The sequence below is a fragment of the Hyposmocoma kahamanoa genome, unplaced genomic scaffold (genome assembly GCF_003589595.1).
Source record: "Hyposmocoma kahamanoa isolate Upper Pololo Valley unplaced genomic scaffold, ASM358959v1 159, whole genome shotgun sequence".
Lineage (NCBI taxonomy): Eukaryota > Metazoa > Arthropoda > Insecta > Lepidoptera > Cosmopterigidae > Hyposmocoma > Hyposmocoma kahamanoa.
Genome location: NW_020653571.1, coordinates 68,013 through 83,087, shown reverse-complemented (window position 1 = coordinate 83,087; position 15,075 = coordinate 68,013). Strand labels below are relative to the sequence as shown.

General features: G+C 37.6%; 1 protein-coding gene across 1 annotated transcript in view; it reads left to right on the top strand.

Annotated features, from left to right (window-relative positions):
* LOC113240616 (lipoprotein lipase-like) overlaps nt 1-15,075 on the top strand; it is a 56,685-nt gene that overhangs the window by 21,973 nt on the left and 19,637 nt on the right. The window contains exon 2 of the mRNA XM_026477953.1: nt 4,370-4,479. Within this exon, the coding sequence (XP_026333738.1) occupies nt 4,371-4,479 (109 nt within the window). The 5' untranslated portion in view covers nt 4,370. The remainder of the gene's footprint in view (nt 1-4,369; nt 4,480-15,075) is intronic.

Here is a 15,075-nt window from a genome sequence, read left to right as displayed (position 1 = left end):
ATTGAATATTAACAAAGTGACGTTTATTTTTAAGTAAATACCAAATTTTGAATTCAAAGCAGTTCTTCGATTCTTCGATAGAAGCGTTTGACGTTAAAATTTTGGATTTTTATTTTAAAAAGTTATTGCTGTCGTTTTACTCATTAGGTAACGTACTTTCGATGTCAGTTTAAAAGTTTTTCATATCTCTTATATTTACGGAATAATCGCCTGGGCATACTTAACGATTTCACCGTGTATACACAGAGGAAATAACTATTATAATTATTTGTATAGTCGTGTTGGTTAGTAAATAGTAAAATTTAATGAAATTGTTGTTACGATGGACGAACATAAAATATGTCATTCCATAAGAGTTGGTTTTGTGTAGTGGTGTTTTCAATGATGTTAGTTTGTATAAATGAGTTGTTAAATTATTTATAGTGTGCCGTAATATCACATATTACGTACGAGAACGTTTATCAACACATCGAGAAAAAAGGGCATAAAAGCCAAATACAAATTAACAAGACAATTTAAAACAAAACAAAAATTTATCATCGGTTTTAAACATATCGTTTTTTAGTTTTATAGCCGTGTTTAAATAAAAGTTTAAAAAAAAATTTCCTAATTACATCACCATCATTATCATCATCATCAACAACACATTTATACGTTCCACTGCAGAGCACGGGTCTCCTTTCAAGCTAGAGTATAGGTCATAGTCCGCCGCCCAATGGAAGTTGGGGATTTAACACGTTTTCCGAGGGAAAAGAGATAATAACGCACACACACAACATAGCCCCGCACTAGGAAAACCCTGTGTCGCGGGTGCCATGGACACACACATAGACAACCACAATCGGGAATCGAACCTGGAATCTCTGCGTGGCAGTCCGGCATGGTAACCGTTCAGTAACGGAGGCATTTAAATGGAGGCAGTTAGATGGACAGCCCCATATCTTTCTACATTAGTTTCGATTATAGGGACTTTCCCTACCGACCCTTAGAGTATACGAGAAGGGCACTGTAACCTGTGCGCGCCCAGGAACCTTACAAGTTCAGGTTCTGACCCCAGAGCAGCCAGTGCACAGGGTTGTCACCGAACATCTATCACTTGACTTCATCCGGTTCTTCGAGAGCATTGTGCCTCGGGTGAGCCGCCCCGGGTGCACGTACAGTACCCTCCCTATTTTCCAGATAGGTGCCGGAGCTGTAGGCACGCTCACTTCCCGTTGCGCATTGCACAACTAGCAGTTGTCACCGGTAAACCGTCGCCTCTGAGTATTCATTGGTGGCGGAGCTGTAAGACACGCTCACTTCCCGTCGCCGAAAAACGACGTCTCTCCAGTTCCCAATAACCTAAGCGGCTGGAGGGGCCGGAGGATATCTAGCTTATCCTCTACTAGCTCTCCGGGCTAGTGCCGGAGATGCCAGTCGCAGTATCCTGCGACAATGTTGGGACATAGCTTCCAACTTAAAGGGCAACTCACGTGCCCCGCGCGTCTCCTCGCTTCAGGCCCTCAACCAGACCGCTACTAAGACGCGCTAGCTGTCACGAGACAGACGCCCCAGACACATGCCACCGGGGCAGACAAACATGTCCGTCTCTGCAGCTAACCATAAACCAAAGCGAGTCTATACCCAAGTCCGGGTCCGCCAGAGATGCAAAGGCGTATCACTGGCGGAGGACTTGGCCCGGACGCCCGCTGTACCCTGGTCTTGCCGTCGAGCCCGTAGTCTCTCCGGAAAACCCTATCTCTAGGGTCGGTAAATAGGGACAGCGATGGACAGTGGGTTAAAACCCAATGAACCAGTCCGGGTTTTAACCAGGTGTTTACTCAAAGCGCAAAGTAAGTGGGTTTTAACCCATTTCTGCCCAAAATCGTGTGCAGGAATGACGAATAGAGAATTTGGTATAATTTCATTCTTATTACAAATTTTGATGTAAAAAAAACTTTAGACGAAAAAGAGGCAACTCTACACTATTAATTTTTCAGCCGTTATTGTCCCACTGCAGGGCAAAGGCCTCCCTTCATTTTTTCCACTCATTATGATTTAACGTAGCTACGGGGAGTTTACTCCCGTTCTCCGTTCGACATCCAAATCAAGGTTCATACGCATCATGTCTGTCTTTTATTTTGGTCGCCGAGTACTACTTATTTGACAGTAATTGTTTCGGACAGATGTCAATATGTAATATAAGCGTCCAACTCGTCACGCCATCTCCTTCTGGGTCTTCCACGTCTTCATCTTGCGTTCAGTGGGATCCACTCCGTGTTGAGCTTTGGCATGCGGCAGACCTGTCCGGCCCAGCGAGTATACCCAGTTTTTTGCCTATCAAAAATAAATTGCCTCAAATGTTTTCTAAAAGTATAGGGGGTATAGGAGCCTAGTAAGGAAAATTGATAATAAAACTTATAATTTATGCATATTACATTTTTATTACTTACCAACGTATCCTTCGTTTATCTGGTTAATAGATAATTACAAAAAAAATGAAACTAAAATACAATATTTGGTTAAAAAGACAAAAACTAAAACATGTCATTCGTTCCCATTACCACACAGTTCGGGAAATGGGAGCCGTTAAGTATCTCGTATTTCAAATGTAAGCCATTATAAATAATCATTCCGAAAAAATATATAAATTAAAGTAATGAAATATGTAACTTAAAAACTAAAGAATATCCAATAGATACTGCAATGGAGTGAGGAGGGCCAAATAGCGTTCATTACCCGCGTAACATCGAATCGAAAAAATAAACAGTAAAAACATTTCTATTTTTATTGTAATTTCAAGTATAACACCCACAATTTGATATATATGGTGACATAGTTAGTGTAAATTCAATGTAGTATCCGTGTATTTTAATGCTTGCCTGGGCTGATGAAATTTGGCAATTATTATAAGCAGAGAAAACACACAACTATCTCGTACGACTAAACGCGGTGTTCTGCGGGGGCGGTCGCGGGAGTGGAACGTTAACGAAGACATAGGAGCGCCGTTTGCACAAATGCAAGCATTGGGAAAGTCCAGTTTAACACCGCTCTCATTACCCGCGGGCTCTCAATACCCCACGTCCCCCTAAACTTCGGTTGTATGAACTTAGATGTAGTTTGTTTACTGTCAGTTGCTTCTACGGTAAAATTAAATTCAAATTAAATTGATTAAAATTGAATAAAATAATCCTTAACGATGATATGAAACAACACCATGGATAATATCATAGGTGCGACTATCGTTTTACACTCCAAAGTAGCAAAATAAGGCATATTACCATTGACTTACAATTATATGGACGTCGGGTCCGCGCTAAAAAGTGTCCGAACTTATAGGGCGTTAAAATCGTATACAGAGCGTCATTCACGCCCTAGTCTTCGTTTGTTCGACTGACAGCGAAGCAAGCAAAATTAGACAGTACTGCGATGACATTACAATTTAAATTCAACGTTTTAGCTTTTTCATATTCCTTGACATGTCACTACGTTTAAATAGGTTGACTTGGGACACTTTTTTCGTGGTTTTTGTATTAGACCCGTCGTCCATTTATTTGTAAGTCAATGCATATTACCACGATTTTCGAAGTTCTGAGAGGGATAATTGACGCGATCATAATATAAAAGTGAAAATGGCGGGCTGAGCTCAAGTTTGCGAAACTCCGCGTACTGTTGGCCCACGTGATACGTCCACTGAGCACTTCTATTGTATTTATTGTTCTGTGGTCACAACATAGAACACGAAATATCTCAATACAATTATGTATGCATATGTGCTAAAAAGACGATTTACTATTAATTATTAATACAAAGATCGAACACTCAGAAAAAATTCCTTCGATCCGGTCGGATTCGAACCGACGTCTTCTAACGTACCGTGCCAGACGTTATACCAACTAAGCAACGGTACGAACCAGCGGACCTCACGAATTTCTCTATGTGCTTGCGTCGTATCTTTGTATTTGGTATTTTCAACGACTTTTTTTATGAGAAATCTATGAAATTTTATCACCAAGTTAGATATCTTTACAGTTACCAGGCCTGGCGAGAGATGTCGCTACTCACTGTAATTTAAATTTTTATTGAATTGATATTCAATTATTTTTTGGGAAATTATTCCACTAGTTTGTTATACCAACTAAGCTTAGTTGGTATAGCGTCTGGCACGGTAAGCTAGAAGACGTCGGGTCGAATCCGGTCGGATCGAAGGAATTTTTTCTGAGTGTTCGATCTTTGTATTAATAATTATAACAAACTAGTGGAATAATTTCACAAAAAATAATTGAATATCAATTCAATAAAAATTTTAAACACGATTGACTATTTTTAAAGCAGTAATCTCTTTTATACAAAAATACCATAGATAACAAATTCAATATTTACTTTCCAGAATGACGTGGTGCATTTTCTCACTGGCGGTGACGCTAACGGTCGCGTACGTCGACGGCAGATACTCCCCGCCGCCGGATATTGGGTATCCTGTAGGATACATTCCAGAATGTGAGTAGAATCATTATCGTTAGTTTAGTAATGACATCAAGTGACGGGATGTGCAGGTGATACACCTAACCATAATAGTTACGGCACTCGGAACTTTAAATCGCTAATATTAGAGCGGTTACACACGGCGGCTTTTGGCAGCAATGCAAATGCGATACAAACGCGATGCAGTCGCAAATCGTCTACCTTTACACAAGCGCGCGTTTGTAAGCAGCGATGCAAACGCGATGCAATCGCGCGTTTGCATCGACACAGGGTTTCCCTAGTGCGGGGCTATGTTGAGTGTGTGCGTTATTGTATATTTAGCTTCTCTAAAACTAATTCTTTTAAAAAAAAACAAATAATTGTAACTGACTCTAACGTTTAATCAATTATATAAATTTTATAAACATTGAAACAAATCTCTCACACTTGAATATAAAGAGCAAACACGAATATCAACGTACAAATAACATAATTGTAAGGAAATCAATGATACATAGGAACAGTAAACGAAATAAGTAAATCTCTTACGAAAATGGCAGGTACACTGTCTCGCTAAGATGTTGACGTGACGAACGAACGGGCAGCAATGTGTCGTCAGGCGCCTTTTATAGTTTTGCGACTGTAAACCAGACACCTGGGCAGGGGAACAGCTTACAATATTATATTATTATTATAGAGGCGCTTGTTTGAAAGATAGATTGCCTGAAAGGCGAAATAATTAGACAAAAAACCAGTACAGTGAGAAAGAATAGAGAGTTTAAGGCTACGGGAACATCAGAGTTTAGAAGCAGTAGAACTCCTTGAGAAAGAGTTCGTCCACCAGGAAGTATTGTCACCATATCCATTTCTGCCGCCATGCAATAATGCTTACATTACTGCGTTCCAGTTTTGAACGGTAACTGACGGACTGAACGGACACTGGTGAAATTACAGGCACATAGGACTTGTTAACTTTATGTCTCGGGTCAATTTGTTTAGGGGATTTGTTTCAAGTTGTTTTTTTATAAGCGCGCTTGTACGCTTATATCAAACAGCATTGCAAAATTAATTAAGCGCAGAATTAAAAATTATTTTAATGCTACTATGATTAAATTAGTATAAAAGTTTTAATTAAATGGAGTAAAACGTTTATTATGTTGTTTATGTATTATTTGACAAAGACTGATGATAGGATATTTGACATGTTATTTTAATTCAAATTATATTTTTTATTAGTTCGCGCGCGGGTTGGGTCTTTCCTTCACACGCCATTTTGTGCTTGATTTTCGATTTGGCAGCGCGTATCAGTTTCTCAAGTTATGGATGTTGAAGTCGATCAATTAATTTTCTATCAGTTACCATTTTTCTTAAAAATTCTGGATTTGTCTTCATGTTTTTTTACCTCATTAATAAGAACAACGAATAATCCGTAACGGTTTCTTTCCTGAATCAGAGGATGCACCCAGAATCTTTTAGGCCTTCTGAGTCCATGATTGACGATCTCAATCGATTACTACCTGCTCGACTAACTGCCCGTGTCATAGAATAGGTAGGTACTTGTCTAATGGAACTTGTATTGTTATGAGTTGCATTTTGGATAAATAACTAAGTAAACAATTTTCCATTACATTCATTTATAATTGCCTCCGTGGTGGAATGGTTACATTGCTAGTCTGCCACGCAGAGGTTCCAGGGGGTCAATTCAGAACCTTACGATAACTCAGTTGTCGACCGATTCGATTTGATATCGCACGATTTCTTTTCATTTTTGTTCACAACACCTGAATCGAACGTCAAACTGGCGTATCCGAAACGAAACCGAAGTGACGTCACACCCGTACGATTACTCGAACTTCTCGACCGGCAAAGGGTCCTATTGTTTACAAAGCAAGAATATAATATGGAAATCTCCTATTATTTAAAATAAAGTTTGGATTTTGTGCAATTTTATTAATTTATTTTAATGCAAGACTAATGCATTCCTATAAAATCTCAGAAAATCAATAATAATCTTATATCCACAATAATAAAAACAAATGCAAAGCGACATGGAATACCATTTCATCTACAATTACTAACAATACCTGTAAAAATGACATAAAACATATACGACATAACAATATGACATATTGAAACCCAGACGACATTTGTAATATTTTTAACAATTATTTTATAGATTTGACAAATAAAAATAACCTAACTCAACTTAACTTGACTAAAAACTGCATGACATATCCATCTAATTCATTGAATAAGAATTCCCATACAATATTTTTGGAACCGATAAATGAGAAAGAAACTTATAACATAATTATGTCTTTAAAAAACACCAAATCCAGTGGCTATGACGGTATAACAACTAAAATACTTAAATGTGTGCCTCTTATATCTGTCATCCGCTTGCACATATTATAAATTTATCGTTTAGTGATGGCCTTTTTCCAGAACAGCTAAAAACTTCTGTTGTCAGCGAAAAAGGCGATAAGGAAAGCCCAAGTAACTATAGATCAATTACTTTAATCTCGACTCTATCCAAATTATTTCAAATGGCTCTGCATTCCAGAATAAATGCATTTTTAGAGAAACATAAAGTAATATATCACTCTCAATTCGGATTTAGAAAAGGTAGTTCTACAACTATTGCATGTTTTGAGTTTTTGCGCATTGTAACGGAAAGTATAAACGTCTCTACTCCTGTAATGTCAGTCTTTCTAGATATGACTAAAGCCTTCGACTTTGTAAACCACTCCACCACAAACACACCACAAACTCCTTTACAAGCTTGAAGCATACGGTATTAGAGGAACTGCCCAAAATTGGATAGAGAGCTACTTAAAATAAGTAGATTAACAAAAAACAAACACAATAATAGATTACAAAAACAAATTTTTAGATCACACCTTAAGATGACTAATGCTGGAATACCGCAAGGTAGCGTCTTGGGTCCGTTACTGTTCCTACTCTACATTAACGATCTCCCACAGGCTATTGATCATAATTGTATACAATTTGCTGACGATACAACTCTTATAATAAAATGCCAAATAAAGCGACTTTTAACACTGACGTAAATAAAGCACTGACAGACGTAATAAGTTGGATGGACATCAATGACTTGAATGTTAATATAAGTAAAACCAAAGTTATGACATTTAGTCTTGTACTATGGGGTAACTCTGTAATCTTAGAAAGAGCGTTTAAAGTCCAGAAGAAGCGTATTTGAGCAATTTGCGGTGCGCGGTTCGATGACAGTTAAAACCGCTGTTCAAAAGGCTGAACATATTACCTTTGCCATGCATGTACATTAGGGATATTTGCGTATTTGTCAACTCTCATCCTCAATATTTTAAAACACGCGGTGAAGTCATTCAAAGGCAAACTAGAGCAAAAATTATGAATCTCTTATACCAACCTCATTGCAATAAAGTAATTTATAAGAATAACTGCTTCACCATGTGTATAATTATTTACAATAAATTACCAAATGAAATTAAATTGTTACAAGGACATACTTTTAAATTAAAATTGACAAAATGGCTTTTGACACATTGCTTCTATAGTATTAAAGAATACTTAGAATTTACAAATTCATTACATTAATTAGAAACTATAGAGACTAAACATTGAATCCCATTAATATTTTCACATCTGCTTGCAGGTTGAATACAACGTACCTAATTTTACTTAAGACCTTTGTAATTACTGTATTCTGGCAAATAAACGTATTCTATTCTATATTTTTGGGCCTTTAAAGTCTTAAAAGTGTTAAGTATATAAAAAGATTTTAATTTTTCTTATAATATATTTCACCGACTAACTCCGTAAACGCTGTTGGATAACGATATCATCGAACGTTTAACTCGAATGTTCTGAATAGCTCGGAAAGCGCCCTTCGATTCGAAAACGATATCCATTCGACGTTTCGGTTAAAATATCGAAGAATTCTGAATCGGGGTCCTGCGCCGGCAGAAATATTTGAACGGACTATATTTATTTGGGTGAAATTTGTAGTTCTCTATGTGCGTGTCCATGGCACCTGCGATACAGGGTTTCCATAGTGCGGGTCTATGAGCGTGTGTAGTGTTATTACAATTGTAATTGAAACTAAAACAATGTTCAAATGCTAATTGATGTTTATAACCGTTGTAGTCCTATTAACACTCTTGTTAAGATCTTGTTGTTGACATCATTTGACATTGGCATAGAATGTATTATTACTGGCCGTGAGATCGTCTTTGGTATACTCCGCTTGCTACCAGGTGGTTAATAAACGTTACACTAACTGTGTTCATTCGTACCTACATATCGCACACTGAGAATGACAGTGACATATTGCAACATTTTTGATTTTGACTAATGAGAAATTGAAGTTCTGAAAATTGTGATAAGTGAAATTTCTTACTCAACTAAGTAATAATAATAATAATAATACAACAACTAAGAATGCGGGTTTCAGCTAAAACAAAAGGGAACCTATATAGTTTTAGAAGTATTATACAAATTTACACGTGCCACAATAAAGGTATTTTTGAGAATTTCGTTTAGTATCACTGTTCCTCATAATCTTTTCATGTAAGTTAACATTTCATATTACGCAATATCTTCATAAAGGATTCATAAAAACAAATTATGCCGTGAAGTATAATTTTAAACTTCGAAAATAACAGGGTATCTAACTGTGTGACGAAATATCATAGATTTCTCATAGATGGCGCTACGACTAAAAAGTCGTTGTAAAACCAAATACAAAGACACGACAACAAGGACATAGAGAAATTCGTGTGGTCCGCTGGTTCGTTCCGTGGCTTAGTTGGTATAGCGTCTGACACGGTATGCTAGAATACGTCGGTTCGAATCCGATGGAAGGATTTTTTCTGAGTGTTCGATCTTTGATTAGTAATTATAAAAGGATAAATTATATCTGGCTCAGCAATCCTGTACTATGTAAGTGTTAATTCAAAACATATATAAATCGACACTATCCAAAAAATGACGATATCCTTCACGGAGTTGCAAGTAAATCATTTCACAACTTTGTAACACAACAGAAATTTCTGTCACTACCAAAAATGTCACTATCGCGCTATCTTCTATGCCCCGTTCCCCTTATAACGTCATAACGTCATCATAACGTCATGTAGCAAATTCTAGCTAAACAACGTACAAGGGGATTTTTGCATCATGAAGTTCACACCCTTTACGTCAGTGTTAAAAGTCGCTTTGTTTTGGCATTTTATTATAAGAGTTGTATCGTCAGCAAATTGTATACAATTATGATCAATAGCCTGTGGGAGATCGTTAAAACCTCTTTATAATCACAATTTACTCCTACAGCTGTAATTATATTCACACTCGCTCATGCACTTATATATCAAACAGGTTATTTTAGATGCACTATTTACACTTTATTGTGTATCGTTAGGTTAGGTGGTCAACCCTGACCGCAGTGGTGGGGCACGATCTATCCCTGCCGACCGTGGTGCGAGGCATGGTCGGCAGCGAGAGGGCGTGGAGTACGGTAGCCTCCTTCTGCATTGATGTATTGTCGCGGAAAGAGGCGGCGGCGGCGGAGCGGGAGCGAGAGGAAGACCCTTCCTCTCATCCTATGCGCCGCAAACGTTTAGGGCCAATACCGCCAAAACAGCTATTCCTCGATGATGTTTGGCGGTTTTGGCGGAAGGAAATTTGTGTAAATAATCGCAGAGTCTTTTGTATCGGGTCCTTTTATTTTCGTATTCTGACTGAAGAAATAAATTATCACAAGCGAATTACGTTTTATTTAATAGTATATATTATTCTCAATGTACAACTTTACGCATTGTCGTTATATTTTTGTTTTCAAATAACTTAATCCCTCACGTTGGTCCTTACTGAAAACCAACGCCTTAGGAAACTTGGGCATATGCTGAGTCCGTGCCCTTTCACTGCTGTGACGATCATGTTATGTGTTTTTCTTTTTTATCTGTATTTGTGTTATATCAGTGAATAAAGTGTTTATCTATCTATCTACTTAAGTGTTCGATCTTTGTTATTAATAATTATAATTTAAAAATAAAATTTACAAATACTAGTCGCTAGAACGTCCCTTTTTTACTGAAGTTTTTTTGTTCTTTGACCTAATAAGAATTAAGTCTTTTTCATTTTCCCCAGCTAAGCAAGATGTATGACTTTATCAAGTTTAAGCCGTTTTAATTGTGAACGAGAATGTTCCAAGTAATAAACTAAGTTGCGTTTGTAAAAATTTAATCCGGTTTGTAGCATCTGAACCCGGGGTCGGTTTAAAGTTGAAACGAAATCCGAATAAGCCCAAATGTACGAGTACCGTGTGATCGCGGGACTGCTCATTTGCTAACCCGTCACTTTTTCAACGACATTGGTGGCTTGTTGTCTTCGCAGATACAAATTCAACACTAAATGCATCGTGTAGTATAACAATGAGGGAATTTCAAACTTAATTAAAGAGACCCATATAAACTTAGAATAATAACGCATAGAATGATAGTTTCATATCAAACGAACTGTCACAAGTGAGGCAAAAATAAAATTCATGTGGGCTAGTTTTAGTAGTAGGTTAATTTTCGGTTTTAGTGAATATTTATATAAAAATACAAGTTGAAACGCGTTACTTCCTTGTGGAATATGATGTTAGTATCTATTTTATATTTGTCTGACGTATTTTTACACTCATTTACAGCACATTTCGTCATTTTTGGCAAAAATTTTTGATCTGTTCGCAGTGCAAGTTGACTTTGAGCACTGAAGGCCCGCCCGCTCGTGTAGGCCCGTTGGGCGCGCTTCAATTTGGCTCACTTAGCGTGTGCGGACTAGGTTTCTATGCGTTATTATTCTAAGCATATAAATAGTCAATTCCAAGTAAACAACCTTATGAACTATGGTTTTTAAATTAGTTTTACGGTATAAACGAATTTTCTTACATTTTTTGAATCAGGTCATTTTTTTACGACATCAAGTGGCGGGACGAACAAATCGCCTGTCCATACCAATTACAGTGCCGTCCAGAACTTTAAATTGCAAAGATCTTAGGGGCACTGCCAATGCGCCCTTCACCTTGAGACATAAGTTGACAAGTCCCATGTGGCTGTAATTTCACCAGCAACACGTAATGTCAATCAGTACTACCCTGGACAAAATCTTTTCACAAGGAGCTGTACTGTTACCAAAGCTTACATTCTAAGGGTGCGTACAGATTTGGCGAATGCCCTGCATGTGTAACGCGCGCGTGTAACTAAGGTACGCCTCTGTACTAGATAAGATAAGATAAGATAAATTTATTTCAACATAACTTAATCTAAATATGAGTAAAAAAAACAAAAACAAATGTAAGGGAAGCTAATATGCAATTGGTAAAAAAAAAACCTTAATTATTATACTAATCATAAAGCTATACAATTAATTATTAGAAGCCTACCAGTATAGTTGCGATGCCTAAACTAAGTACATTATTACCTGTATCTTAAGCATCTTGTTTGTGCACAGATTCATTATATTAGTGCTTAACATTGACTTACAATTATATGGACGTCGGGTCCGCGCTAAAAAGTGTCCGCACTTGTAAGGCGCTAAAATCGTATACAGAGCGCGACACTCCGCTTTAGTCTTCATTTGTTCTACGGACAGCGCGATACTGCGATGACATAACAATTTAAATTTCGAATAGGTTGACTTGGGACATTTTTTTCGTGATTTTTGTATTAGACCCGTCGTCCATTTATTTGTAAGTCAATGGTGCTTAAAAACAAAATAGCTATATTTAATTAAGAATAAAACAATTAGTTTTTACAATATAATTATGAAATAACTTCTTGTAAACCTTCTGTTTCATCATAGTTTTTATTTTTAAGCCAGCGTTTGCGTTTGTGCTGGCATTTCATAATGAGTACTGCCACCTTACCTATTTCTACCGCCAAGCTGCATTAGTGCGTTCCGTAAGAAAGGTACTGGTGAAATTTCAAGTACATGGGACTTGTCAACTTATGTCTTAGAGTGACGGGCGCAGTGGCAGTACCTCTCAGATCTTTGCGATTTAAACTGGCATTGCAACTATTGGTGGGTGTGTCGTGTACCACCTGATACATGACTTATTCATCCCGTTGCTTCGTATCATAATTTGATCCCGTTTTGGACACTTGATAACTTTATGTCTCAGGGTGACGGGCGTAAAGACAGTGCCTCTCAGATTTTTGCGATTGATAGCTTTGTGCAGCACTTGAATGGACAGGCGTGTCGCTTACCACCAGGTGTACAACTTGTTCGTCCCCTCAATTATTGATAGTGATGTAGTTTAAATTTTGTTTACAATTCCTTTACGTTAATTTCTTTAAATATTAAATAATTTGAAATGAAACTATTTTTCCGGATTTAAATCGCGTATATTTGTTTCTTCAAACAAACCGACGTTTCGGGCCCTTTACAGGTCCCATGGTCACGGTTGACTGAGGTGGTACAGTCTTCAACCAGTTATGTCTAATATTGATGCAAACCACCCTACTTTTTCACTATAGTTACAATAGTTATTAATTAAATACTTTATTTTTAATTTTACAAAGAAAACATTCCAATTTACGCTATATTAAGTTTTACAAATTATTTTATTGAATGAATTTTTATTAAGTTCAATTTATTATTAATTATTAATAGAAATTAGAATAAACCAAAACATATTAATTAGTACTGCAGTCTTATGTCTGTTTGGGATTTTTAATTAGAGGAAATACTGGATCCCAAACTGGTGGTACGGAGAAACCATCTTCCCTGTTGAAATTAGGATGTTTTTTAATTTCAATGGCCTCTCGCAGCATCCTGGGTCGATAACGGACTTCTTTTGCAAGGACCTGGGGTTTATCAAACTTCATTGAATGTGTAGGTTTATCCATGACATGCTCGCAGACTGCAGACTTGTTTACGCGACGGTGTTTGGCATCAGCTATATGTTCTTTGACGCGGGTACAAGCGACGTATTTGTACCTTACTACTTATGCTTATATAAGTAGATTTAGAGTTTTATAACATCAATAAATTGGAATACCAAGTGACGGGACGAATAAGTCGTGTGCATGGTGGTAAGCTTCACGTCTGTCCGTAACAGTTGCAGTGCCACTGCGCCTGTCACCCTGAGCCATAAGTTGACAAGTGTCTGTATAATTTTACAAAACCGTGGCAGAATGCCTGGACGAACTCTTCACAAGCAGCTCTACATATACTCATCTATAATAGGTGTCCAATGGTCAGTACATAACTATTTGTAAATAGATAGGATTTCTTGATAAAACGGTGGCATGATACGGTCAACCTCATCATTACCATTCAACAATACATAACGTAAATCATAATATATTATTATGTTGACATTGACATAATAAATTGTCCATGACTGGTCACCATCACGGTAATTACGTATTTCCAGTGTACATTATGTATAATGTTTTACATAATTATTGCCAGTAATGTGACACTTGTTAAATAATGTATAGGTTTTATTGTAATGGACAATTTCCATAATGTCAAGTATTTAATAGCTAAGGTATAAAAAATACAATAAAAACGTAAATACTAAAAATGAAAACTACTATTAAATTATATAAATAAATATGGGTCCCGCGGCAAGGTGCCCAAGATGCTGGCAGCGTTCCCCCTTTGTATAGCTATGCTAATACGTTGGGCGAGATAGATTGGGTTTCCCAGGCAGTCTATTAATTTTTTTGATAAAAATTTGTAAAGGTGACGGGTATCGGGACTCCACTGACCGAGGGTTTCGATTCCAAAGCACTTATTACTCTTTAGTTACCAGCTCAATTGCAGAGTCAGCCCTCTTGTTGGTGTACTGGAGATGGGATAGGGTAAGCGTGTCGACACACATGGCGTTACACATCACTGCCCGGCCCATTCTCTAATGGATGAGTGTCATTCCGTCCGGGCATTTGAAATCCGTTCGTGACATGTCGCTTAGTTCGAGTACAGCGGCATAAGTTAACTGTGGTTAAGGCCCGGCGGATGATGTCATTGAAGGGCTGCATGCGGGGAGTAATGGCCGGCGAGTAGCTGGCAGGAAAGAACATGGCGACCAAGGTCACTTATGTCCTTGCCACAAGGGAAATATAATACTAGAAAAGTAAACACTTTTCACGGGCATTTGGCGTTGAAAAAGAAATTTCAAAAAATCTAAAATATACGTTGCTAGCAGTAGCGCTCCTTGTCAAAGAGTCGTCCAGGGAAGTACTGCCATCTTACCTATTTCTCATATTCATGTCCTATGTGCCTGTAATTTTACCCGCACCCTTTTACCCTTCAAAACCGGATCGCAGTAATGCTCACATTACCGCTTGGCGGCAGAAATAGGTAAGATAATAATAATAATAACAACAACGCACATACTCAACAGAGCCCCGCACTAGGGAGACCCTTTGTCGCGGGTGTCATGGACACACACATAGACATATACAAATTACACCCAAACTCACGAGAGAAATAAATGTAGGCCATATAAATATTTCTTTCGGCCCGGGAATCGAACCTGGGACTTTACTATGGCAGTATTTCCCTGGACTAAATCTTTCACAAGGACCTCTACTACTAAACTACTTATTTACATAGTACCCACCGAAGAATACAACA